At 41.0% G+C, this 26,404-nt stretch overlaps 2 protein-coding genes across 4 annotated transcripts; both read right to left on the reverse strand.

Annotated features, from left to right (window-relative positions):
* Window positions 1–422: 422 nt before the first annotated feature.
* Window positions 423–26,226, reverse strand: TXNDC12 (thioredoxin domain containing 12 (endoplasmic reticulum)). Of its 2 annotated transcripts, XM_008577118.1 has the most exons (8): window positions 25,158–25,234; window positions 14,474–14,581; window positions 14,328–14,388; window positions 7,578–7,630; window positions 6,311–6,384; window positions 4,155–4,224; window positions 3,354–3,437; window positions 423–1,292 (listed from the first exon to the last, which is right to left on the reverse strand). In XM_008577118.1, exons 2-8 carry the CDS (start codon window positions 14,544–14,546, stop codon window positions 1,213–1,215), a joined length of 495 nt encoding a protein of 164 aa, XP_008575340.1. In that variant the 5' UTR covers window positions 14,547–14,581; window positions 25,158–25,234; the 3' UTR covers window positions 423–1,212. The 2 variants fall into 2 exon arrangements, with proteins under 2 accessions (XP_008575340.1, XP_008575260.1); XM_008577038.1 differs by lacking the exon at window positions 14,474–14,581 and having other exon boundaries at window positions 25,158–26,226.
* On the reverse strand, window positions 3,365–12,502 carry KTI12 (KTI12 homolog, chromatin associated (S. cerevisiae)). Of its 2 annotated transcripts, XM_008576858.1 has the most exons (4): window positions 10,933–12,502; window positions 10,417–10,472; window positions 7,578–7,630; window positions 3,365–3,437 (listed from the first exon to the last, which is right to left on the reverse strand). In XM_008576858.1, the coding sequence occupies exon 1, from the start codon at window positions 12,427–12,429 to the stop codon at window positions 11,365–11,367; it is 1,065 nt and encodes a 354-aa protein (XP_008575080.1). In that variant the 5' UTR covers window positions 12,430–12,502; the 3' UTR covers window positions 3,365–3,437; window positions 7,578–7,630; window positions 10,417–10,472; window positions 10,933–11,364. The 2 variants fall into 2 exon arrangements, with proteins under 2 accessions (XP_008575080.1, XP_008575146.1); XM_008576924.1 differs by lacking the exons at window positions 3,365–3,437; window positions 7,578–7,630 and having other exon boundaries at window positions 10,428–10,472; window positions 11,029–12,502.
* Window positions 26,227–26,404: the final 178 nt, after the last annotated feature.

Here is a 26,404-nt window from a genome sequence, read left to right on the forward strand (position 1 = left end):
CACACAGGAAGCACTGAGAAGAGTGACTGGCACATTCTGCATCTGAATATTTCCTAATGTCAATACTATTACCTTAAAGGTAATACCTTAAACACATTTGTGTTTCAAACAGATCATTCAGGGGGAAGCAAGGAGGATGGACTGTAGGAGGAAAGATTAGAGGCAAGCAGGCAAGATAAGGGGCGGTCACAATAAATAGTCTAGGAAAGAAAAAAAGCCTGCCTTGTACTGAAATAGTGATAGTGAGGACAGAGGGAATTCAGGTGTTTAAAAAGTAAATGAGCCCTGGTGCTCATTTGAATGTGGGAGGTGAAGAAGTCATGTTACAACCCCTAGATTAGGCCCTCGAGTTTAGTTCTCCTCCTAAAGTAATCTCCATCCCCTCCATCCATTCCCGATAACAAAAAGGCCATTACAGTACATTTCCTTTTAAAGTTTTATTAAAGTTTATTGGAACAATTGATATTTTATCTTTTTTTTAACCCCAGTACAAAAATACAATTGATAACTTGACAAAAATGGCTCCACCTAGGGCTTGAAGGTTTGAGTTTCTCCAACAGTAATAAATGAAAGCATGCTTCCAGCTGGGGCTGAGTCCAAGCACACAGCCATTCCTGCACACACATGCGTGCAAAGAGGAAAGTCCACGCAGGAAAAGAGGAAGGAGGTTGCAGGGATTTGGGAAGAAGCCCAAGATTATTCCCAAGAGAAAAACAGAAAAAACAGTCTGGTCTCCTCGGTAGGGGGTAAAATTACTGATTCACATTTAGGATTTATTGTTTTTTTAAAAAAAATGATAAGTTATTTATGCAATTTTAACATTGTACGAAAGATGCGACTAGTCTCCTTTTACCACCAATGAGTGAAATGGAAGGAAATGAGAAAAGACTCAAATCCTTAAGTGTGAGGAGTTAACCTCCAAGTGGCTCAAGTTTTGTGTCAAAAGGTTTCATTCTTTACATTCAATGACAAATCGACATTTAGGTGAGGGGGAGCACAAGAAGGAAGTCTGCCGCACTCTGCTGGATCCACAAACACAGAGACCAGCTTCTGGCAGCAGAACTCTTCCACAGTGAGAGAGCTCCTTCCAGTCCAGGTAGGAGCAAGGTTTCCTGGTTGGTTTAATTGTTCTGGGTGATTCCTCAATATTCCCTTCTACTGCTGCTTTCCTTCCAGAACAGCAACTTTGATGAAAGAAGGGATACATTCATGTTACAACTCATCTTCAAGATGTTTCTCTCTGAAGGCATCACCTGTCAGTCTTTCCTGAGCTTCCTTCATCCCCTGAACAACTGTGAGACAAAAGTTGGGAGAAAATAGTATAAAGTAGGTCTTTAATATTTTACATTTGACAATGCAGATTTTTAAATGTTACAGGAAAAGTATCAAAGGAACACAAGATACGGACTCAAGATTTAGTTCTGGATTTTAGTCCTGGCAAGATATTTCTGTCTGAATTTGTTTCCTTTTCTATAGAATGAGATAATTCTACTTACTTTACACAGGATTATTATAAAATTAAATGAAGGAATGGATAATAAAAGGGCCTTATAAACTATGAAGTCCTATCAAAATGTTAATAGTTACTTTGGCTTACCCACTAGGATTAGTGTTGATTCCTTGTCATAAACTGTAGATGTTCACTCGACACTACGGGAACACCTTCCTATCTTCCCATTAAGTCTTTTGGATGAATGTTGCATTTATTTCATGTGGCGGTTACAGATTACACTGGGGTGTGTGTGTGTGTGTGTGTGTGTGTGTGTGCGTGCGTGCGTGCGTGCTGAGAGAGGGATGGTCTCCACTGAAGGGGGTGATCATTTCCAGGATCAACTATTCAAGGAAGAAGCCAAGTTTTTAGGCAAAAAAAAGAAACCTGGAAGCAAGGCCAGAGATGAAACTTTTTGTCTCAGGGCATCCCTTTTATGGATTTAGACTTCAGGAAAGGCACTTATCTCAGTAAGGCTCCTGAGTGGTGGTTCTACAATTACATCCCTATACAATGGCAGGACAGGAGCTAGGTTGAGCCAGAGTCTGTGAATCTCAGAAAGCAAACCTATAAGCTCATAAAAGCCAGATAATAAAGTTTATTTCCCTTTTGTTTTGCCTATGCTTTCAGTAAAACCAGGTTTGACTGTTCTAGTTTCATGTTAGCTGAGCCATGGGAGATTCAGGGAAGGGTCTTATGTTCACATTTGGACTATTCCAGTATGGAGATGGCAGTGGTGACTAGGATGAAATTCTAAAGGGAAGGTGAATCTCCAGGGACAAGAGTTGGGGACCTAAAGCCCAGATGCCTTTCTCCAAGTAGAAAATTTCCCTCTAATACCAATCTCCAATGATGTGTATTTGGTTAAGGAAAACGACATTTTCCTTACCAATAGGAAGGAGGTTGTAACATCTCCAGATCTCTTCCCCTCCCTAATCAGAGCATAAGAGTTCCCAGGACTCAAAACATAAAGTGATCAACAACCTGGCAGCATGGCAATCGGAGACACATGACAACTTCACAAACAACTTCCTTTTGTAGAGAAGGGGAAAAGGAAGGACCACAGTGACAACACATGGTATGAATTCCAACCCAAACCTCTAGAACAATTGTGCTCAAGGATTAGAGAACAAAAAAGCATGACTGACTTATGATTTCAACCTTCCTTCAGCCGTTTGTGCTGATGCTGTTCTCTCTGCCAGGAACATGCTTGCAACATTCTTCTGCTGACTAAGTCTCATTCTTCAGGCCTCAATCCAGTCATCATCTCCTCTAGCAAGGCTTACAGACTCAATATATTGGGCTACATTGCCCCCAACTCACTTCCATAGTTTGAAATGTCCTCCCCATTATCTATCCAGAGACAAATTCTTATCCTTCTAGGTCCAGTTAAAGCTTAATATCTATGAAAGCTCTCAGACTTGTTCAACTAACAGTTAGTGTTTCCTTCCTCTGAATCTCTGAATTCTTACAGAAAGAATAGTATTAGTACAAAAAAAAAAAGAAAGAAAGAAAAGAAAAAGAATAGTATTAGTATTAGTGGGGAAAAAAAACTAAGTTCTGAACCCAAACCCTGGCTCTGTGACTTATTAACTGTGAGACCATGGGCAGGTGACCATCTCTGTGAGCCTTAGTTCTTCATGGTTTCCTGTGGGTCAGTTAGCTCTTCCACGGGATTGTAAGTAACTAGGGAAGGGCATCAGTCTTATCTTTATCCTGTATCCTAGAATCTAGTCAAAAGCTAGTCATGCATGAGATGCCCAGCTAACATGTCAATTTAGTTTCCTATCACAGACCTTGCATGTGGTTCATCCAAGTTAAATCTAGGAGCAATCCTCCCTCATTTCTCTCAGCATAACTGTACCTTGTTCCGCACTGATGTAGAAATACTTGTAGCTGGGGTTTCCACTCTCATTGATGATTTCAGGATGCACCTTGCCACTGGGATCTATTGTAGACAAAATGGCACAGGGTTTGCAGAAATTACAACAGAGAGGTACTTCAAACATTACACAGTACATTAGGCCCTCTGGGAAATGAGACCTGCACATCTTTCCAGCCCATACCTCACCACCCTACCCCTTGCACTTCAGGCTGTAATCACAACAAATTCCTTGAAATTCCCTGAACACATTCCCCCACCCCCATGCCTTGGCACATGCTGTTCCCTTCTTGGCATGTTCCTTTTCTGCTTGATGATGACAGAATGATACACTTTTATTTGTATCCCCATAGAATCTAGCAGGATGCTGAGCAAATATCTCTTATAAAACTGTTCATGGAAAGACATTTATCTGGTTATGCTATTCCATTGCCTCAGCTGCACTATTGGGTCTGGAGTGGGAATTGGGGCTTATCTCTGTCCCTATAGTACCCAGCACTGTGCTTGACATATAGTTGATGCTCAAATGATTGCTGAATGAACAAATGGATGATCAAATTCTTGTCATTGCTCACAAAAGCAGTTGGTTAATGAGAAATTTTCCTTTGAGCTTGCAGACTTGGCATTCAGAACTCCCCCACTCTCTCTTAAAACTGGTTTTGCTTTGTTTGTTTTTGTTTTTGGCCATCCCAGTATAGTTTCACTAGGTATGGAGTCAGTGCTTTGATTCACTTCTCTCTCCATCCATATCATAGATGCCCAGATTAAGATCCTGCACTTTACCCAGGAAAAGGATTCGTGGAATATAGCCCCCATCAGGGCTGAAATCTTCATCCTTGGGTTCCTCTTCATCCTATTAAGATTAAATATAAACCTTAAGTGAAATCATGTCTTCCCTCTCCTCAAACCTTTCAGTGGCTTCCCCTCTTGCTCAGGTTAAAATCCCCGAGTCCTTGCAGTGGCTTACAAGGCCCTACATGATCTGCCACCTCTGTACTTCTCTAACATCATGTCGTACCCCTTGTTCAGTCCTCTTTAGCCACACTAACTTGCTTATTGTTGCAGGTTAAACAAGCAACTGTGATTGAACAAGCCAAGCATGCTCGTAACTCAGGTTTTTGAACTTGCTCTTACGTTCTGCCTGGACACACTTCCCCCATTATCCACATGGCTCACTCCCTTTTCTGCTTCAGATCTTTGCCCAAATGTTAGCTTCTTTTCTAACCACCTGTTTAAAATTGCAAGCCATCCTCTCCACCCTTCACTTTTAGCCATAGCATTTACCACCATTTGACATATTTTAATTATTTATTTGTTTGCCTCTCTCCTCACACTAGAATGTTATTTTAGTGAGGGAATTCTGTTTTGTTCACTGCTGTATTCCCAGTATGTACATCACTGACTTGCACACAACTATGGGATTTATGAACATTTCTTGAATGCATGAATAAATGAGACTGGCATTTTTTTTTTTTTTCTTTCCCTTTTTGTCTTTTTTCGTGACCGGCAACGGATCGCAACCCTCAGTGTCGCGCCCGTACCGGACCGGGACCGGCAACGAGATCGCAACCCTCGGTGTTGCGCCCGCACCTCACTCAGCCAGTGAGCCACCGGTCTGTATGTGGGATCCAAACCCTCGGCAGGAGCGCCGCTGCGCTCCCAAGCGGCGCACTGTAGCAGTGCGCCACCGGGCCGGCCCCGAGACTGGCATTTTAGTCACAACTGTGGAGTCACAGTCCTACGAAGAGATAGGACCACACATTCAATTTACTTTTTAAAAAGTCTCCAGAGTTGAAGAATGCTCAACTGAAGATGTTATTTCTATCTACTTTGAGTGGAGATCATAATTTATCATAGAAAGTGGTGAGGAGTTCATGTGTATGGGAAATCAGCAGTAATTGTACGATTTAAGATGTGGTTCCCGAGGGCTGGCCCATGGCTCACTTGGGACAGTGTGGTGCTGATAACACCAAGGCCATGGGTTCGAATCCCTATATAGGGATGGCCAGTTAGCTCACTTGGGAGAGCATGGTGCTGACAACACCAAGTCAAGGGTTAAGATCCCTTTACCAGTCATCTTTAAAAAAAATCAAAAAGATGTGGTTTCCATTTCAGGTGTTAAATAGGGTCATTTCTTCAACTGCAATATAACTTTGTCTTGGTGAGGTATATCAGCATTCAGGCTATCCAATAGCTATATTAGCAATCCCTTAGTTGCCTTGGTGTTAACTGTTAATGTGTTATGAAGATTCCCAGTCTTATGTTTAAGTAAACATTCTCTTTACAGAGATTTCTGGCTAGAAATATAACCTTAGAGCATTTGAATATCCCACACTTGAAGAGTATGGCCTAAAAGGGAGTATAGCTAAGTCATAACACCTATTCTTATTACTTATTAGGCTCTACTATCTTGACCAAATTACACACCTCCTTCAGACCTAAGATGTTCTTTTTGTAAAATGGGACAGTACCAATGGCCTAAAAATCTCTTCCAACTCTAAGATCTGATATTCCATAACTCAGGATTCCAAGACCTAGAGTCTACATAAAGTAGATAATGGATATCTCATGAGGAAAACAGGAGGTGTACAATAAGCCCAGCACAGAGTAGGTGCTCAACTGAATCACATTATGCAGGGAACTGTGGCCTACACGTATGACTATATTTTTAGTCCAGCTACACAAAGATGTAAAAATCATAAATTAAGGATGAAGGGACCTTACCATTTAGTCATCTTATTCAAACTCTCCTCTCCCACTTCCTCCCCAAAGTAGATGCTAGATTGCCTTCTAACATATCTGCAAGCTTTAGTATTAGAGGTTGAGAGAAAAACACACACATACAAGTAGCCAGCTCTGCTGAAAATGATTTTATGCCATTAATAATGCTAATTCTAAAATAGTAAAATCTTAGAAAGGAGAAACTCTTGAAGTCTTACCTCAAGATTTACCATAACGAAATTATGGGAAAGTTCTGAAATTTCTGTAGATTCTGCAAATTTGGGCTTTAAAGCTAGGGGGAAAAAAGATTTTGGAATAGAAGAAAACATCACTGTCATATCCAAACCCTAATGAGCATGAGCATCACTATTTCTCTTCAATAGTTAGGCATTTGCTGAGTTGACTGATACAACTGAAACTTTTTTTTTTTAACTCTGAAAAACCAGAATCAGGACACCTGGATTATGATTTTGCTTCTGCCACTCATTTGCATAGCTATGTGACCTTAAGTGACTTCATTTCTCTAAAGCTTTTACCTCATTTATAAAATAAGGATAACAGCATACACATGGGGGGAAAAAGTAATACTATTTGCTTTTTATAGCTATATTTCAATAACTTCTATTGAAAAAGTAACAGACAATAGAGTAACAACAATCTGCCACTAATATATATTCATATTATTACACTAATTTTACACTCCTTTCCCAAATAGGATTTTATAAGTGTAGCATACCAAATGGAAGAAAAATCCTGATTGAGGAAGTGGCAGGATGGTATAGCAAAAGGCAACATGCCTGGGCCGGCCCGTGGCTCACTCGGGAGAGTGTGGTGCTGACAACACCAAGGCCCCGGGTTCGGATCCCATATAGGGATGGCCGGTTTGCTCACTGGCTGAGTGTGGTGCTGACAACACCAAGGCCCCGGGTTCGGATCCCATATAGGGATGGCCGGTTTGCTCACTGGCTGAGTGTGGTGCTGACAACACCAAGGCCCCGGGTTCGGATCCCATATAGGGATGGCCGGTTTGCTCACTGGCTGAGTGTGGTGCTGACAACACCAAGTCAAGGGTTATGATCCCCTTACCAGTCATCTTTTTAAAAAAAAAAAAAGGCAACATGCCACAGAATCAGATAACCTTCAGTTCTAATTTGGTTCCCACCTCCTCCAGGAAGACCTCCCTAACCACTTCTCATGTCTCCCTCTGCACATGATTTCAGCTTCTCTAATAGCCATTGTCCATACAACATATTTTAGCACTTAATCCTTCTACATAATTCTATCTTAATCACCTCACCTTTCCTAAAGCCCCTTGCAAATATAATTGCAAATTTAATGAAGGCAGGGAATCTGTTTCATATATTTCTTTGGTATTTCTTAAAGCAATCACCAGTGCTGGGCCAGAATCAATGCTAATATTTGTTAAATGTTAACATTTGGCAACAAATCTGAGGTTTCATTTTTAGACTGAGCACTTGCACTTACCTTTGCAAGCTCCACACCAAGACTTATGGATAATCACCATCATGGGCAATCCACTTAAAAGCAAAACAAAAAATTATAATCTAGTAATTCTACTTCTTGAAATCTGTTCTAATAAAATGACTATTTCAGGGCCGGCCCGTGGCTCACTCGGTAGAGTGCGGTGCTAATAACACCAAGGCCATGGGTTCGGATCCTATATAGGGATGGCCGGTTCGCTCACTGGCTGAGCGTGGTGCTGACAACACCAAGCCAAGGGTTGAGATCCCCTTACCGGTCATCTTTAAAAAATAAATAAATAAATAAATAAATAAATAAATAAAATGACTATTTCATGGAGATAAAGATTAATGTACAAAAATGTTCACGTAGTATGATTCCAATTGGGAAAATCGTAAACAATATAAATATTCGACAGTAATAAATTATTGCCATAACAAAATTATTGGTAAATTCTTTTTTTTTTTTTTTAAAGATGACCAGTAAGGGGATCTTAACCCTTGGCTTGGTGTTGTCAACACCACGCTCAGCCAGTGAGCGAACCGGCCATCCCTATATAGGATCCGAGCCTGTGGCCTTGATGTTATCAGCACCATACTCTCCCGAGTGAGCCACGGGCCGGCCCAAATTATTGGTAAATTCTGACATTCCTGTAAATTTTGAAAATTTGAGCTTTAAAGCTAAAGAGAAAAGATTGTGGAATAGAAGAAAACATCAAATTACAATATTTCTGAATGTTACAGTATTTCTAAATGATTATTGTTATATAATCATTGAAAATGTTAATAAAATTTTTTCATTTGTATAATGCTAAATAAAAAACCAAGATATAAAATTATTATCTATCGGCTGGTTTTAGTTACACAAATATATAAAGAGCCTATAAGGAAACGTATCAAAACATTATAGCTGGTACCTGTGGATAATGGGACTGTGGACTTTTTCCCTATACTTATTCTGCAATTTTTCTACAATTGAATATAATTTTTATAATCAGGGAGAAAAAAAAGTTTGTTTTTTTAAATAACATGGAACATAATTCACCTGAACCATGTTGGCCAGATGAAGCTCCTAAGATATCAAGTCTCCAGGCTCAAATGCCAACTAGTAGGAGGGTCCTAAGTAGGCAACAATTGGCTCTATCACACAATCCTCTGTATCACCATATGCTCTGTAACACCTATCACTGCACTTACCATATTGAACTGTATCTATTATTTACCCATGTCCTTCCACTAGACTTTGTGCTTCCTAAAACAATGAACTCTTAGCTGTCCTTATATCGCCTATGTATTGCATATACAATATTACTGATAGCAAACACTTATATAGTATTTACTATGTGTCAGGCACTATTCTAAATATACATAAATTAACTCATGTAGTAAGTGTCAAGTGAATTATTCAGCTACCTCTCCTTAGGCCTACTACAAATCTAGGATGTATGTGTCTCCAATACTTATAAAAGCTTGTAAACCAAATGAGCAGGCCAAGTTTAGGTAGGTAATAGGAGGTAGGTAATAGGATCTAGATAACCATAACAGCCAAAATGTGCTGAAAATTTATTATGTGACATTGCGCTATGTGCTTTATACACATTATCTCATTAAAATTCTCAAAACAACCCTAAGGTAGATACTATAAATTGTCTCATAACAGAAATGAAAAAACTGACACTCCCAAGAGATTAAATATTTGGCCACATAAAACCTAGGTTCTGCCACTTATTAGCTAGCTCAAAAGTCTGACTTCAAAACCAGTGTTCTTCCTGACCATCATAGGTAGATTCAATTTAAAATGGGAATCCAGAATCTATGGGTTTAAACCCAATTCAGGCAATAATCAATAGCTTAAAATCGGAAAATGAAGGCTGGAAAAGGCCTTTGATGTTGCCTAGTTCTAACCTCCATTTCACCCATGAATCCTCTCTTGTACATCAGAAACAAGAGTACCTGATAAGCAAGGAATATGTCATCTGCAAAGGTAGCCCATTTACCCCACCTCTAAACAACTCCATGCACTTTCAGAGCATTCATTTTAAAATCTCATGCTCTCTTTTCTCCCTGGCAAACTGCTACTCATCCTTCTAGAGTCCAGAAACTAGTCTGCAGGCCAAATCCAGCCCTCTGCCTACTTCTGTAGGGCCCATTCTATACAAATGTCTTTTATACATTTTTTAATGGTTGAAAGCAAATCTAGGGAATACTTTGTGACATGTGGCTGGCCGGTTAGTTCAACTGGTTAGAGTGTGATGTTATAACACCAAGGTCAAGGGTCAGATCCCCATACTGGCCCACTGCCAAGCAAAAATACTCTGTGACATGTTAAAATGTAATTCATTTATCAGTGTCCAGTTTTTTTTTAAATACATTATGCCCCACAAAGCCCAAAATATTTACTATATGGCTCTTTGCTGACCATTGTTCTAGAGTGATGGTTCATATGTTAAGTCCTCTGTAAAGCCTTCCCAGGGCCGGCCCGTGGCTCGCTCGGGTGAGTGTGGTGCTGACAATACCAAGGCCACGGGTTCGGATCCCATATAGGGATGGCCAGTTAGCTCACTTGGGAGAGCGTGGTGCTGACAACACCAAGTCAAGGGTTACGATCCCCTTACCGGTCACCTTTTTAAAAAAAATAAATAAATAAAGCCTTCCCCAGCAGCTACTTAGTCCTTCTCTCCTCTGGGTTCCCATTGTATTTTGTCATCATCCTCTGATCCCTCACCCTTTTCATCCAATAATTATCTGTTTACTTGTCTGTATTTTTCACCAATTTCTCAAGGACAAAGACTGTATCTAATTGGTCTTTGAACATCACAGGCACTGGTAAAGTAGGTACCTACCATCTATTCAGCGAAATCAATGAAAGAATGAAAGACAAGCTTCCAGTGATATTAGCCTTGAAACAAAGAACGAAGCACAATAGTTATGGAAGTTGTCATAATATAATCACTCTAGGTTAGACCAAATCATCTAGTCTCTCACTGAGCACTATCAAAATACTATTTCAGTCAAAGGTATAACAATGACACGTGTGTATCTAAAATGTTACATTAAGTAAGTTACATGGAAAACATTAAGTGAAAGAGATTAGAGCAGACTCTCTACTTCTAAAAGATTTTATTAGAAAGGGCTGGCCAGTTAGCTCGTTTGGTTAGAGTGTCACCTTGTGACACCAAGGTCAAGGGTTTGGATCCCTGTACTCGCCAACTGCCAAAAAAAAAGATTTTATTAGAGGAAATAACCTAGTGGTTATGTCTTTCATTTCCAAAAAACAAAGCATCCCAAAGACAGAAATCAATGGATCTATCTAGGAACCCAATCGCAAGACAGAGACTAGCAAAAAGTAGGTACAGTACTCAAAAAGTGTTTATGGTATGAAAGAAGGGTCAGTGCAGATGCAGAACTGTGCCAACTTCGGTTTCTGTTCATGATCGTTTTAAAACAATTCTCACCCATCCAGTCTGCTCTCCCACAACTCAGATGGGGAAAATCAATGGTATGTGATGTACCAAGTAGAATTCTAAACAACTGTCCCCACTGAGATCTGTCCTCTTAACAAATATGACAGGATCCTCCTAGCTAGTTCTCCATTCTCTCTAATCTCAACCTGTGCTGTAAACTCAAGGCTTGGCACAGAGGCAGTCAGGAAAGTTTGAGTGAATCAGGCAGAATAGCTCTAGTACAGTACTACATCAATACGCTCTGCAAATCTTCAAACTATTCTTTCCGGAGAAATAAAGTGTACTGGCGGTTAGACAGGAGCGATGGCTTTCCCCTAGCTCCTTTGGTTAGCGCAGGCTCTGGCTCAGATACTGAAGAAACATGTTGGCCAGCTGAGGCAGGTTCTCTTTGTTGGGATGCATTTTAGTGTAAGAAATAAACTGGCGACGGAGGCGAGTCAATTCAGCCATAGTCAAAGGTCGGGTAAACCGCAGGTGCTCCGTGGTTCCAGGAAGCTTGAGCAAGTCCCCAGGGACAGCGGTCTTTTGCGCTTCCATCAGTCCCGCCAAAACCTGACTCGTGATCTGGTCCAACTGGTGCAGAAAGCTCCCGGAGGCTAGGGGCTGTGACTGTGTAGACTGATGGGGTGGAGGAGCCCGGTTCTCAAAAAGAGCAGCCCGGATCTTCGCCAGAGGCAAGGGCTCCTCTAAGCCCACCACGGTGAACAAAGGCCGGTCCCAGCGGTTCCGAGAGTCGGGAGCCTCAAAGCGCAGGGTCAGGGCCTCCAGAAGTTGGGGAGGGTAAAAGGCACTGGACACAGGCTTTGCAGATTTCTCGGATTCCGGAGTCAAGAGAGTTGGCGAATCCGTTGCCCTGGTTTCCTCCGGCTCCACTTCCTTAGGCGCATCGGCCTGGGCTCTCCCATTTACTACAGAGCTCGCTGCCTGCGGTTCCCTGAGAACACCGATGCCCGCCGCCTGAGGTCTCCCGCCCTCCTCACCGCGCGGCCTCCAACTCACACTGACATTTTGGCGTGGGTTCTCCTCCGCGTCCGCCACCTGATATCCCCCGCTCGGACCGCCGGGCCGTACGCAGTAGACCAAGCAGAGCGGGGTGCGCGCCGCCCGCGCCAAACAGTAAAGCTCGTAGCGGAAGCCCTTGATGTAGTTAAGCGAGTCCAGGATGACCACGTCGTGGCGACTCAAGCGACGCTCCACCGAGGCTCGCAGGGCCCCGCGCAAAGCCTTCTCTCGGGCAGAGTCATCGTACACGGTCGCGTCCTCGGTGCCCAGCACCGACGCATCATCCACCACGTGCACCGCGCAGCCCTCGGCAGCCAGCGCCCCGCGCAGCTCTTTCGCACGCCGGCTCTTGCCGCTGTACGGCAGCCCGCAAAACACCACCAGCGGCATCCTCTCAGAGAGCTGCCATGTGCAAACGCGCTGCGTCAACTTCCGGGTTGTCCGCGTATCCGGCGGAAACCGGAAGTGCACTTTCACGTCCTGCCTTCCTTGACGCTTACAGGGCCTCTTGTTTCCATGGAAACAGGAATTCTATGCTATCTTTCTCAAGAGACGCAGACATTACAATGGCATCAGTTATTTATGCCAAATGTTATAGCCCTCAGGAGAATGTGATCTCCCTGTGGCCAAAGAGTAGGCCTATCCATTTATTATGAGGCCTTAATAAGCATTAGACACTGCAAAACAATCGGTACTATATTCAGCATATAGAAGGCAATTCATAAATGCTCGTTCTCCTTCACTCCTCCTCTGACACTTAATGACTCTCAGTAAATGTTTATTCAATAACCATTTCAATAACTCAACATCTCCATGGTTGGGAATTGAGAGATGAATATAAAACAGTTCCCCCACAGGAGATAAGGTTCTGAAAGGGAAGAATCAGGCACCTACAGGTACAATCATAGTAATAAATGCTAGAGTGGATAGATATAGATGAGGTTATAAAAGAACAGAAGAGAAAAACAAACTGCCCAGAGAAATCATTGAAGACTTTATCTAGGAATAGTCATTTGCTATAGAACGTGAAAGACTAATAGGAATTTTTCTTTATGGTAGGGTTGCCAGATAAAATACAGGATGCCCAGTTAGATTTAAATTTCAGATATGGGCTGGCCCAGTGGCTCACTCGGGAGAATGCGGTGCTGATAACACCAAGGCCCCAGGTTCGGATCCCATATAGGGATGGCCGGTTTGCTCACTGGCTGAGTGTGGTGCTGACAACACCAAGTCAAGGGTTAAGATCCCCTTACCGGTCATCTTTAAAAAAAAATAATAAATAAATAAAAATAAATAAATTTCAGATAAACAACATTTTTTTTTTTTTAGTATAAGTATGTACCAAATATTGAATGGACATATTTGAAATTATTTGTTGTTTATCTAAAATTCAAATTTAACCAGGCATCCTTTATTTTTATTTGCTAAATCTGGCAACTCTACTCCTGCAGAAGGTTTCAGACCCAGGGCCTTTTTTTAAACTCTAGAATCAGTTCTAGGAACAAACAGCAAGCACTATACTTTGGTAGATGCAGAAGTATGAGCATGTCTGTTCAAATATTTGTGTGGACAATGTAGGTGCACATATACTGGGGTGGAGTAGGTGTTTGTATATCTCTGGTACAGTACAGTAGAGAACATTCAAGTATTGGCTCTGCCATTTACTAGCAGTATAACAATTGGCAAGTTACGTAACTTTTTTGTACTTCAGTATCTTCTGTAAAATAACAGTTATTTCACAGGTGTACCATCCTCATAGGTTGTTGTAAGGATTAAATAAATCAATGCATGTAAAACACTTACACCAGGGCTTAGCCTTCCCTCCCCTGCTCTGTCTCTTCCTCATGTACTGAGTTATCTGTGCATAAACTACTTGGGACTTGGGTCTATTCAATTTGAGCCTAGGAGGCAGTGTGGTATACTGGTTGAGAATGCAGATTCTGAAGCCAGATTCCCTGGGTATGAATCTTGGCTCTGTCATTTACTAACTGTGTGATCTTGAGCAAGCTATTTAACTGCTCTGTCCCTTAGTTTTCTCATCTCTAAAATGAAGGTAACAACAATACCCATCTCAAAGAGTTGTTGTGAAAATTAAATGAGTTAATTCACATAATTTAATACATACAAAATAAGCACTTACTAAATGTTAGCTAGTATTATTGTTGTTGTTATCAGGCAACTATTCAGTTTTTGCTCTGCCTTGGCATATCACTTCACCTGAATTAATGCTATGTTGATGGCTGGAAAGTGTTTTACCACCATAAATGACCTAAAACCATGTTCTGTACCTGGCAGCTGCTTCTCTCTTCCCATCTTCTAGTGTCCTCCAATGAATATGATCTCCAAAACCTGGAAGGAAAGAGCCTTATAAACATACACACAACAAAGGGCACAGATCCAAGAAAGAAGTGTGGAATGATGATAAGATACCCACAAAAAAAGCCTTCTTCTCTCAGAGCCTGGTGTTTAAGTCCCAACTCCACCACTTTGTAGGTGTATGGGACCATAAAGAATCCCACAGCTCAAGGCTCAGTTTCCAAATCTGTAAAATGGAGATAACACCACCTAATTCATAGTTGTAAGGAGATTAAGTTAAATAATGATGTAAAATACTTGGTAAACTATCACAGAGTATGCCAATTATATTATAAAATGAATATTTCCCACAGAATAAACATAAAATAGGTCATAACAAATCAACTACTTGAAGGTGTTACAGCAATATAGCTTTAGAGCTGAAAGACATAGGTCCATGACTCCACATCCTATTAAGTGTGTAAATTTTTGTGAGTGAAAAAAGCTCTCCAAGACTCAATTTCATCTGTAAAATCAAGATAATATCTACCTCTGAGTGTTGGTTTAAGGATTAAATGGAATAATGTATTTAAAGTTACTGTTATTTTCACAATTCAGCCAGATTGGTTTTTTTAAAACTTGATTTTTTGCTGGGCAAAAAACTTTCAGAGGCTTTCCAATGTCCTAAAGATAAAGCTCCAACTCTTGCAGCAGGGCTTACAAAGCTTTTCAGAATGTGGCACCTGCCCACCTCTTCAGCCTCACTTTCCACACTTCTTAAAACCCTATACACAAAAAATACTTTCACTCCTTTAAATGCAGCATGATTTTCTCCCCTGCAGGCTTTCATAATCACTACTACCTCTGCCTGTTCTCCCCACCCTCATCTCTAACTCATTCTAAAGGTTATTTCTTCCAGTAGAACTTTCCCAACTCCCAAAGCACGCTATTCTTGCTCCATCATAGCACTTCCCAAGCTGAATTGTAAATGTTTATGTGTCCATCTCCCTCACTCCAAGGGGAGTTCCCTAAGTGCTGGGACCATATTTGTCTTATTCCCTACTGTTTCCCTAGCATTTAGCAGTACACATAGCCGAAGTAAGTGCTCTGTAAAATATTTATTAAGTAAATGAACCTTATTTGGGCCATATCACATAAGAGACTAAATTTTATAACCAGAAAATGTTAGTAATCAGAGTAATGTTAGCTGCTATTTATTGACCACTTTATATGTGCCTGGCATGCTACCTGTGTCATTTCATTTAAATTTGGCCTTAACAATAACCCACTTTTACCTAACCTCTCTACACTTCAGTTTTCTCGTAATTAAAATAGGCAAAATAATTATTTCTTATAAGGTTGTTACTGAATACTAAACAAGAAATGTACGTAAAAAACTTAGCACCGGGCTGGCTGATTAACTCAGTTGGTTAGAGCATGGTGCTGATAACATCAAGGTCCAGGGTTTGATCCCTATACCAGCCAGCTGCCAAACAAAGCCAAACAAAACAAAACAAACAAAAAACTCAGCACAGTGCTTAGCATATTGTAAATGATCAGTAAGTCATAGCTTTTGTTATTCCTTACAGTTGAGATTTCTGAGGCTCAGAGAAGTTACATAACCTGTACCAGCAAACTAACATAGCTGCTAAATGGCCAAACTGGGATTTAAACTTTAATCCTGTGCCTTTCCAGTTACTATACCTGTCTTCCAGATTTTTCTTTGCCAGAAATAAATTCAAATCTAGTTTTCATCAGAGCTCCCACAGGGAAATAAAAGCTCACCCAGGTTAGCATATGGAGGCAGTATCCAAACGAACCATCATCACTTTCCATTCCCAACAGCATGGACTGCTGGCCCACAGGAAATGTGTCATTTGCCTAGGGCCCAAAGTTTGATCCTGAAGAGTGAGTGATTGAGAGTGAAATTAAGAAGATGCCCAGGGCAACACAAAGGTGTCTAATATGATCACCATCATTCTACCCATCACTAAACTCAGGCAACTGAAACCTTCTCTGGCAGGATGCCTGACTAGACAGTTTGAAGGGATATTCACCTACAAAACAATGAAATCCTAGATAAAATGGACTTTCAGAATGTACTCACTAGACTCACAGAAATGACGAAAATCCCTCCACAAACTCATAATAAGCTAAAACCAGATGAGGAACAGTGAGCAACAACCAAAAAGTAAGGCTGCCCTGAAAGCAAATGTCCATCATGATGTGGCAAAACGGAGATGAACTTGACACTCCCATATTAAACCAACCTTCAAAAGAGACTGGAGTGATTCTAGGTCAGTAGTGCCCCCTGGTTTCCAGATGATTCAAATGCCCAACCTTTCTGCAGAAAAGCATTCCCCACTTTAGGTTCCAGGATACCCAATAATGAAGAACAACCACCATGAGCTCACAATCACAGATCACAAAAATGAAAGGAAACAATCACTACAAATAAGGGCAGAAACAACATACAGATTTAGACCCCTGAGGACTTCAAGATACTAGAATTATCAGCCATGGAATACAAAAATAACTATGTATGCAGTGTTTAAAGAAATAACACATGGACTCACAAAAACAGGCCTGCAACACAAAATGAATAGACAAATCTAGGAAGGCACCAAATAGAACTTCTTAAAATTAAAAATTTAAAAATATTTGAAATACAAAGTGAATATTTAGTGATAAAAAGAAATGAGCCATCAAGTTATGAAAAGACATGAATGAACCTTAAATGTATATTACTAAGTGAAAGAAACTAATTTGGAAAGGTTGCATACCGTATAATTCCAATTATATGACATTCTGTAAAAGTCAGTTATGAAGATAGTAAAAAAATGAGTGGTTGCCAGGGGGTTGTGGGAGAACAAGAGTTGAATAGGTAGAGCATGGGGTATTTTTATAGCAGTGAAACTATTCTATATGACACTGTAATGATGGACACATATTATGGCCTCAATTGTGCCCTCCTCTTCCCCCCCTGCAAATTCATATGTTAAAGTCTTAACTCCTAATACTCCAGTATTTGAAGGTAGGCTCTATAAAGAGGTAATTAAGTTAAAATAAGGTCATTAAGGTGGGCCCTAAACCTTATAAAAAGAGCTTAGGTGTCAGGTAACCTCGTTAAGATCAGGACACCTTGATCTTAGACTTCTAGCCTCCAGAACTATGAGAAAATAAATTTCTGTTGTTTAAGCCACCCAGTCTGTGGTATTTGTTAAGGCAGCCCTAGCAAACTCATACTCTTACATATGTCCAAAAGCCAAATAAACGTACAACAAAAAGAGAGAACCCTAATGTAAACTAAGGACTTTAGTTAATAATGTATCAATACTGGCTCATCAATTGTAACAAATGTACCACATTAAGGCAGGATGTTAATAGGGAGGCGGGGAGAAGGAAAGGGGGAACGGCATATACAGGAGACCTAAACTGCTCCCAAAATAAACTCTATCAATATTTTAAAGATTCAATAGACAAGTTAAAAAAGCAATTTAGAGACAGGTAGAGAGATAGATCAGAAGTTATCCAGGGCCGGCCCGTGGCTCACTCGGTAGAGTGCGGTGCTGATAACACCAAGGCCACGGGTTCGGATCCCATATAGGGATGGCCGGTTCGCTCACTGCCTGAGCGTGGTGCTGACAACACCAAGTCAAGGGTTGAGATCCCCTTACCGGTCATCTTTAAAAAAAAAAAAAATTGTTTTAAGACTATCTGGAATATATAACATATACTCAATAAATACTTAATGAACTGGATTACCAGAAAATAATGTTCCAAGTACTCTACATGTTTATACGCACCTTTGGAGTTTTAATTTTCTTAGGAGGCAGTAAGTTTTCAGGACAAGGACCAGCATTGGCTGCATAGGTCAAAGAAAGAAGAACTTCCTCAGGTATGAACTCATTCTGAAGGGAAGTAGGAAGGGGTTTTGAACGATCCACCATATTCTCTTATTAATCCCATTTTACAAATGAGAAAACTGAGGCACAAAGTTTGAGTAACTTTCCCAAGTTCATACAGCTAGTGAATGTCAGCTAAGATCTAAGCCTAGGCAGTGAGGGTACAGACTCCTTGCTTTGAAGCACTACATAAGACACTGTCTTTCAAAGTAGAGGGAGATAAGGACAAAGAGGCAAGGGAGGGAGTAGATAATGCAGGGTCTTGAAGGCCACTGGAAAGACTCTGGCTTTTACAGAGCTGTTGGAAGATTTATCTTTTTTTTTTTTTTTGGTGGCTGGCCAGGATGGGGATCCGAACCCTTGACCTTGGTGTTATAACACTATGCTCTAACCAACCGAGCTAATTGGCCAGCCCTTGGTATCCTTATAAAGAGGGGAAATTTGGACACAGGCATGTACACAGGGAGAATACAGCTATCTACAAGCCAAGGAGAGAGGCCTAGAATGAATACTTCCCTCACAGCCCTCAGAAGGAACAATCCTGCTGACACCTTGATTTTGGACTTCTAGCCTCCAGAACTGCAGAATAATACATTTCTGCTGTTTAAGCCATTCAGTTTGTGGTACTTTGTTACTGTAGCCAAAGCAAATAAATACAGGGGAGTAAGACAAAAGCAAGACTAGTAAAGAGGCTACTGCAATAATCCAGGCCAGAGATGATGGTGGCTTGGACCAGCTGTGGTGGGAGAGGGAGTAAGATACGACTGGACTCTGGATATATTTCGCAGGACTTCAAAATGTATTTTTGAAACAGTCAACAGGATTTTGAAACAATCAACGGGGTTTTGCTGCGGATATGGGATATGAGGACAAAGAGAGTGGTCAAGGATGACCCTAAAGTTTTTGGCCTAGGCAAATGGAAGTATGGAGTTGCGTTAACAATGAGCACGACAGCATGATTAGAGCAAGATCAAGATAGTCCAGGAGGAGACAAATTAGAGCAAATACATACAACTCTTTCAAAGAAGTTTGTTATGTCAGGGACAATTACTAGAGGGGGAAGTGAATCCAGGAAGAGTTTTAATTCAATGTGGAGGAAAATATAAGATGTGGCAAGCTGTTAGGAATGATACAATAAAGATAGGAAAACTGATGATACAGGACAAGAAGGGACTGGTAAAATGTCATTTGAGAGGTGAAAAGAGACGGAATTTAGTACTCAAGTAGAAGGATTAGCCTTTGCTAGGAATATGGATGTTTATCAGGTAACAACAAGGAAGGGAGCTTATTATACGGACACTAGAGGGTATGTGCAGTAGTGAGAATTTTTGAATGGCCTCTTCCAATTTCTTCTGTCATCTGTTAAACAGAAAGCATGGTCACCAGCTGAGAGCAAGGATTGTAGATGAAGTATTAGAGGTTTGAAGAGACAGGAAGAAATATAAAATATCCCCTAGGAGAACCAGAGAAAATAAAAAGGATAGCTAAAACACATTTCAGGTAAGCAATGATCTCTGAAGAAAGCTTAGATATAAGGAATAGTGAACAAATAAACTGGTAAGCACATAGATAAACCTAAATATAATATTGTGTGTATAAAAATTTGTAATGCCCAGTTTGTAGAGTTAAAAAAAAAAGAACTAAAATACTAAACAATAACTGCTTATAGGTAAATAGGGGTTGATTCAAGTTAAATGTTTTAAGGCCTTCTTACCACTGGGGGGGTTAGATAATGTTAGATTTTGTTAAGTATGCAAGTAAAATTTCAAGAGTAACCACTAAAAGAAAAGAACTAGAATATCAATTTCCAAACTAATAAGGGAAATAAAACATGAACAAGCAAATACTCAACCCCAAAGAAAGCAAAAAAAGGAGAAAAAAAGCATAGAAAAAAACAGTAGAGATTGAAATTAGATGAAACAAGAACAGCTCTGTCAGTAATCACAACAAACACAAGTGGACTAAACTTGCCAATTAATGTTAAAAGATAGAAATTGCCACATTTGGTTAAACAAACAAACAAACTACTTCTATGACGTTTATGAGCACATCTAAACCAGAAGGACTTATAAAAGTAGATAATAAAATGATTGAGACATAGATACCAGGCAAATGCCAACGAAAAGAAAGTCAGGGAAGTTAGATTAACATCAGGTTAAATAAAATTTCTCCATAAACCTGGGCTACTCAGAGGCGAGGTGACAAAGCTTGCAGTCACTGGAGGTCATGGCTAATAGAGACCCTAGAGTAGCACTGTTCAATAGAACTTACTGCAATGATGGAAATGTTCTATAGCTGCGCTGTTCAATACAGTAGCCACTAGCCACATGTGGCTATCGAGTACTTAAAATGTGGCCAATCCAGCTGAGGAGCTCAATTTTTAATTTTGTTTAACTTTAATAAACTAAAATTTAAAGAGCCACAACACTAGAGATCAATCAATCCAAACCTCTCATTTAACTGAGGCCTAGAAAAGGGACAAAGCTATCCAACACCCGAGAGGAAACACCAAGCTTAGGTCTCCTGACTCCTAATTAGCATGCTTTTCCAGTACCCCAACACTTTCCAACCTGTTCTACTGCAATACCCCTAAAAGTAAGTCTAGAGGTATAGTATGAAACGGTCTACTGCATGTACAAAATTTCTTTGAGAACTCATATTAAGAAGTACATTGGAATTTTTCATAATAGTAATAATCTCCACCATCATTTATTGAGTGCTTACTTTATGTGACAATTATGATGATGACGTTTTAATGATGACGATGTTAATAATGATTAACATTATAAAGTATTTATTATGTGTCGCTTTTTTAAACACTTTATATGTATTCACTTACTTAATCCTTACAAAAACCTTATGAGATAGAAATCCTATCTCCTTTTTGCAGGTATGGAGGCTGAAGTTAAATAGCTTGCTCAAGGTTATACTGCTAGTGACAGGGCTGGAACTAAAACCCCAAACTTGGTTGGATTCCAGAGTCTGTAGTTGTAACTATTCACTACACTTTATTGCCTCTCCAGCAGAGATTAAATGAATAAATTAATGAAGGAATGCAGCTTCACCAAAGCAGAACGAGAACACCAACTTCATATCTAGAAAATTTGGGTCCTTTATTTTCCCCTTCAAAAAGAACGTAAAAGGGTACAGTGTTTACCTTTTACTAAAATCACCTACTCCCTAGCACCACCCATTCTCACACTCATGTCAACAGGGAACATCTAAAGACAGTCCAATTTCCTGAAGTGTCACCTGCATAGCCACTTAATTTATGCAAGTTATCTGCAAAGTAAGCTAAAGTTTCCCATGTCAGCAACTTTTTCCCTAAGATGTTAATTTTAAAAAAAAAGGAAAAGCAAACATTTTTAAACACAGCATTTACATCAGAATTTCCAAGTACTTCATCCTAAAATTGTTTTAATGAGCATAAGCTAAGGACATCAGAAAACTATCATCTACCCCCTCCCAACTGATGAAACCAAAATAACAAAAGGTCAAGTGTCAGAGCTGGCAGCCAAGCCTCTAAAACAGTGACCTCTGTATCTGAGAGGAAGAATAACATAGTGGCTAAACAATGTCTGTCTGCAGTCAAACAGACCTGAGTTTGACTAATACCTAATTATTTAAAATACCTAATCCATACAGTTGTTATGAATGTGAACAGGACATCACGTGGAAGGTAAACATTTCATACATTTTAGTGCCAAATTTTTATTCCAGAGACTTAACAAAGTCATCCAATTCTGTTTCAGGTAGAAGAGCATATGAACCGCTCTCACTAGCAGCTTCCTAGTTTTTCCTTTAAACTCTTCAGGGGAGTTTCTGCACTGAGAGGCCAGACTGTTGTACTGGTTAAGGGCACAGGCTCTGGGATTTGTATTCCAGCTAGTTCACTTACTAACTGTGTGACTCCTGTGCCTCTTCATTTTATGTTCTTCATCTGTGAAATAGGGATGACAATAAAAATATTATCCATCTCATAGGATTATTATGAGGATTAGAATAGTCAATATGTGAAAAACATACAGAACAGCATCTGGAAGATAGTACACGTACAGTAACTGTTAGTCATTACACTTCTCCCAAAGTTAATATATTAGATTTTTTAGCCCATGGAGAACAACGACATTATTTTAGAACTCTAGGATGTTAGAGCTGGAAGGACTCTTAGGAAGCATTTCTGGACCCAACTCTTTCATTTAATAAATGGTCACCGGAAAAGACCAGAGCTGACTAAATGGCCTTACCAGGATTAAAAGCCAGGCCTCCTAATTTCTTTCTAGTGCTCACTCTACACCACTGTGCTTCCTCTTCTCAATGAAAACAGTAGAGGTCATTCAGTCTCCTGGCAAACCATCAGCCTATCTTCTGGAAAAAGCCAGAGCTAATTAAATGTCTGGGAAGAAATCCCACTCATCAAGATTTTCAGGAACCACTGCCTTGGGTAACACTTTTTTGGGAGGTGGGATGGGTAGAGTATAATCTATTTCCTAAGAATTCATACCCAAGAGCCACATAAAACAAAAGTCTGAAATATTATTTCCTTTTAGGAATAATTAAATATTCTTCCAAGGGAGGAAATAATACAGTTAACATTTACTACATATTTTCTAAGCATATGAAAGATATTAAGTGCCTTTTGTTTTTTCATTGATTCCTCACAACCCACCCCCCTACCCTAAATTGTCCTTGTATATACTCCTGAAGTCACCTGATATATTCCTGCTCAAAGTACATATCATGCTGTCATGTAATTGATTGCTTACTTGTCTTAATATCTCACCAGACTGTAAGCTGAAAAAGGACTGGGGTCACAATAATCATGTTTACCATTCATTTATTTCTTCTTTCAATGAATATTCCGGAGCATGAACAAACAGAAATGATCCTGGCTCACTATGCCACATAATACTTACCAAAGATGACTGCAACAATATCTCCCTTCCTACACACTCTTTTTACAATGTGACCTCAACATACTTCCGATTGGGGTGGTGGAGTTAATGTCCCTTCCCCTTGAACCTGCCCCTACAGAGTACAGTGGAAGTGATTCTATGTGACTTGTAAGGACAGATGGTAAAAATGCCATGCATTTCCTCCTTGTTATCTTGTGGGACTCGTTCTTGGAATCCAGCTGCCACACAGTGAGGAAGCCTACATTAGCCCATGCAGAAAGACCACACAGAGAGCTAACCAGCTCAGCTGAGGCCCCAGCCATCACAGAACAGAGACAAGCCTTCCCCACTGTGCCTTGTTCGGATTCCTGACCCACAGAATCTTAAGCATAATAAAATGATTTATGTCACTAAATTTTGGGGTGGTTTATCATGCAGCAATGGTAACTGGAACAACCACACAGAGCTTCATGTCTAACACAGAACAAAGATACTGAACACATGACTCCCAGGTATTGCCTGCACCTAATACAGTAACTAGAACACAGTAAATTATTTGTTGAGTGTCTAAGGTAGTTATTATTATGCCATTTTGCAGATAGGAACTGAGGCTTTGAGAGGTTAAGCACCTTGCCCATGGTCAGTGGCAGAACAAAACTCACATCTAAACACACATTCCTATACACTACACTGTCTCCCTTAGTACTTACAATTTCACTGTAAACACACAGCAGTCTGTTTTAAAATGGGATTGTCAGTATTTAAAACATTCTGGCCTAATAGGATTCATCGTGCAGTTTCATCACTGAAACTGGAAATCCACATATCACCTTCTCGGAAGAGCTTTCCCTGACCTTCCTAACTCAAGTAATGCCAGCTCCCTCATTCTCCCCAGCCTTTCTACTTCCCACTTCACCACAGTTTTGTTTGCTTACCAGCACTTACCCCTAGCTGAAATTGTCTTGTTTATTAATTTGTTCATGAGTCTACTCTCTCTGACTTGAATATAAGCTCCACGAGAGCAGGAACCTTGGCTGTCCTCTTCACTGCTACATCCCTATAGTGCCTAGGACAGTGCCTGAAATATGGCAGGTGATCAAAGGTTATTTACTGAATGGAGTGATTGCATCCAGGCACATGTCCACCCAATCTCATTACCCACCAATAAAAGTGCAAATAGGGAAGATAGAAGAAAACAATTAAAAACAGCAGAACTTCAGCAGAATCATTCCACAGAGTAAGGTCAGTACAAAAAAATGGAAGGGGAGTTGGGATCCATGCTGCAACTCACGTTAAAAAAGCATAAACCCTGGGTTCACAGTCAACTAACTTTCAACTAAGAAAGAGCTGTTGAGGAGAAAGGTGTTGAAGATTAGAACGAAGATGTAGGTAATGGATGGAGTAAGGGGGTCACACCTCCTAACCTCCACTCATAACCATTGATCCCTCACTTGTCAAAAAATTCAGTTTCTTCAGACACACTGGCTGGACCACATCAAGGACAATTGTTGGTAACCTTCCAACAGGAGTCCTTCTACCCTTCATCTGGCCCTTTTTAATGCACCAGACACGTCTCCCTGGGATGCAGGTGCTGTCACCCCAGGGCAAGCAGGAGACAGTAATGTAGCTCTTCAGAGAAGAGAGGAGAGGAATCTTCACTCAGTGTATGCAGGTACCCAACGGCCCCATTTCTCCCGGGAGGGAAGGTCACCTTTCGTAAGAACCTACCATATGCTAGGCACTGTATGCTGGGCTCCTAAACATGCTTTTCCTAAGGACCATTCTTTCACCCCACCCAAGAATTTGGAGAGGTCTCAAATATAAACTTTCCCGTCTTAACATCCCCCAGACCCGCTACTGTCTACCCCAAGAAATCTTCAAACTCCAGGAGCGGTTGGGGAAGATAAAAAGAAATCTGGCACGGCCTAAGAGATAGAACAGGAGAGGTACAGTGTTAGGGCAAGAAGAGGGTTGTATTGAGCTGGGGCCCGAAATCAGTAAAGATTAAGGAATGCGGTCTGACCCTTTCCAAGCCCACTATGTCCATCAGAAGAGGTGACGAGGAGCAGGAAACTGAAGCCCATCAAACAGGTGGCCCCGAGACGAGGCCGCATCTCCATGGTAGTAGGTGTGTGGGGCCACCAGGCTGAGCGGACACAAGGCCGGAGAATTAGCAGAAGGTCCGCGCCGCTCCCCAAGCAGGGCTCAGATCAACCCCTCGCGTTCCCAGATTTTTTTTTTTTTTTTTTTTCAAACGCTGAAGGAAGTGATGTTAGACGGATGTGGGTGGTGCCTCCGTGGTCCGGTTCGGGATGGACTGAGTTTAAAGGTGCAGATCACGTAGAAGTGTGCGGGAGCTGTTCTCGAGCGCGAGTTGCTTTCCCCTGATTCTGTATGTCCAGGTCGGGGGACCCACCGGGAAAAGGTGGGCAGAGATAGTGGGGGCAGGGGAGAGATTCGGGAAAACCGTTGCTGGTTGCGTCCACCAGCCAGGTTAGCCCCTCCCCCCAAGAACCGCTACAATTAACATTCAAAACGCAAATTATTGATCGGTGATGTCAGTCGCTCCCAACATTGACCTCGGATTCTCCTTCCCGCTCTGCAAATAAAAGATTAGACAACTGGATTTCATTGTTAGGTTCCTGCTCAGGTCTTCGAGGAGACCTGGCAAACCTGTTCTGCGGTGCATTGTCTCGTGACTTGCAGGCATGCCCTTTCCCGATGGAGAAGCACTGGACCTTATTTTTCTTTGCAAGTGCAAGTCTTCCACTCAGCGATGATGTAACAAACTGATGCAAGCTCCGACAAAACCAAACTTAGGGCCTCTTATTACAAAACTGGCCGAGGTGGACTTAGGGAATCAAAACCTAAGTCTCTACAGTCATTTAAAATATAAAGCCTCTTCTGGTTAATCTATTTTTTCTTGTGGGTTGAGTATTTCTTGACAGTTTTCCCCTCTGCTGCATAAGAGGTCGAAATTTCTTGTCTTTCCTCCCGGTACTGGTTGAACCCAACAGTGCGTACTTAATGCATAGTGAAAGACATCGAACAAAAGTACACAAACAAAAAACACACACCACCCTTTTACCAGGTTCCCTACAAATTGCAGGCACGGACACAATGGAACGCTCGGGAGACGGCAAGCTCCAGGATGCAGCGCGGCCACCTGCACCTGCCGCCAATAGAAATATTGGGCTGCGCAGAGCAGTCTGGGCCTTGTAGTTCGGATATGCGCTCCCGGGATAGGCCGCTCTGGAGAGGGAGGGGTGG

Source organism: Galeopterus variegatus, unplaced genomic scaffold, assembly GCF_000696425.1.
Source record: "Galeopterus variegatus unplaced genomic scaffold, G_variegatus-3.0.2 Scaffold6, whole genome shotgun sequence".
Taxonomy (NCBI): Eukaryota; Metazoa; Chordata; class Mammalia; order Dermoptera; family Cynocephalidae; genus Galeopterus; species Galeopterus variegatus.

Coding starts and splice junctions, on each gene's coding strand:
- KTI12 (XM_008576858.1), bottom strand. CDS start 12,429: ATGCCGCTGGTGGTGTTTTGCGGGCTGCCGTACAGCGGCAAGAGCCGG.
- TXNDC12 (XM_008577038.1), bottom strand. CDS start 25,254: ATGGAGATGCGGCCTCGTCTCGGGGCCACCTGTTTGATGGGCTTCAGT. Junction 6,385..7,577: donor TTGGTGTGGAGCTTGCAAAG/GTAAGTGCAAGT, acceptor TTTTCCCCCTAG/CTTTAAAGCCCAAATTTGCA. Junction 4,225..6,310: donor TCGTTATGGTAAATCTTGAG/GTAAGACTTCAA, acceptor TAATCTTAATAG/GATGAAGAGGAACCCAAGGA.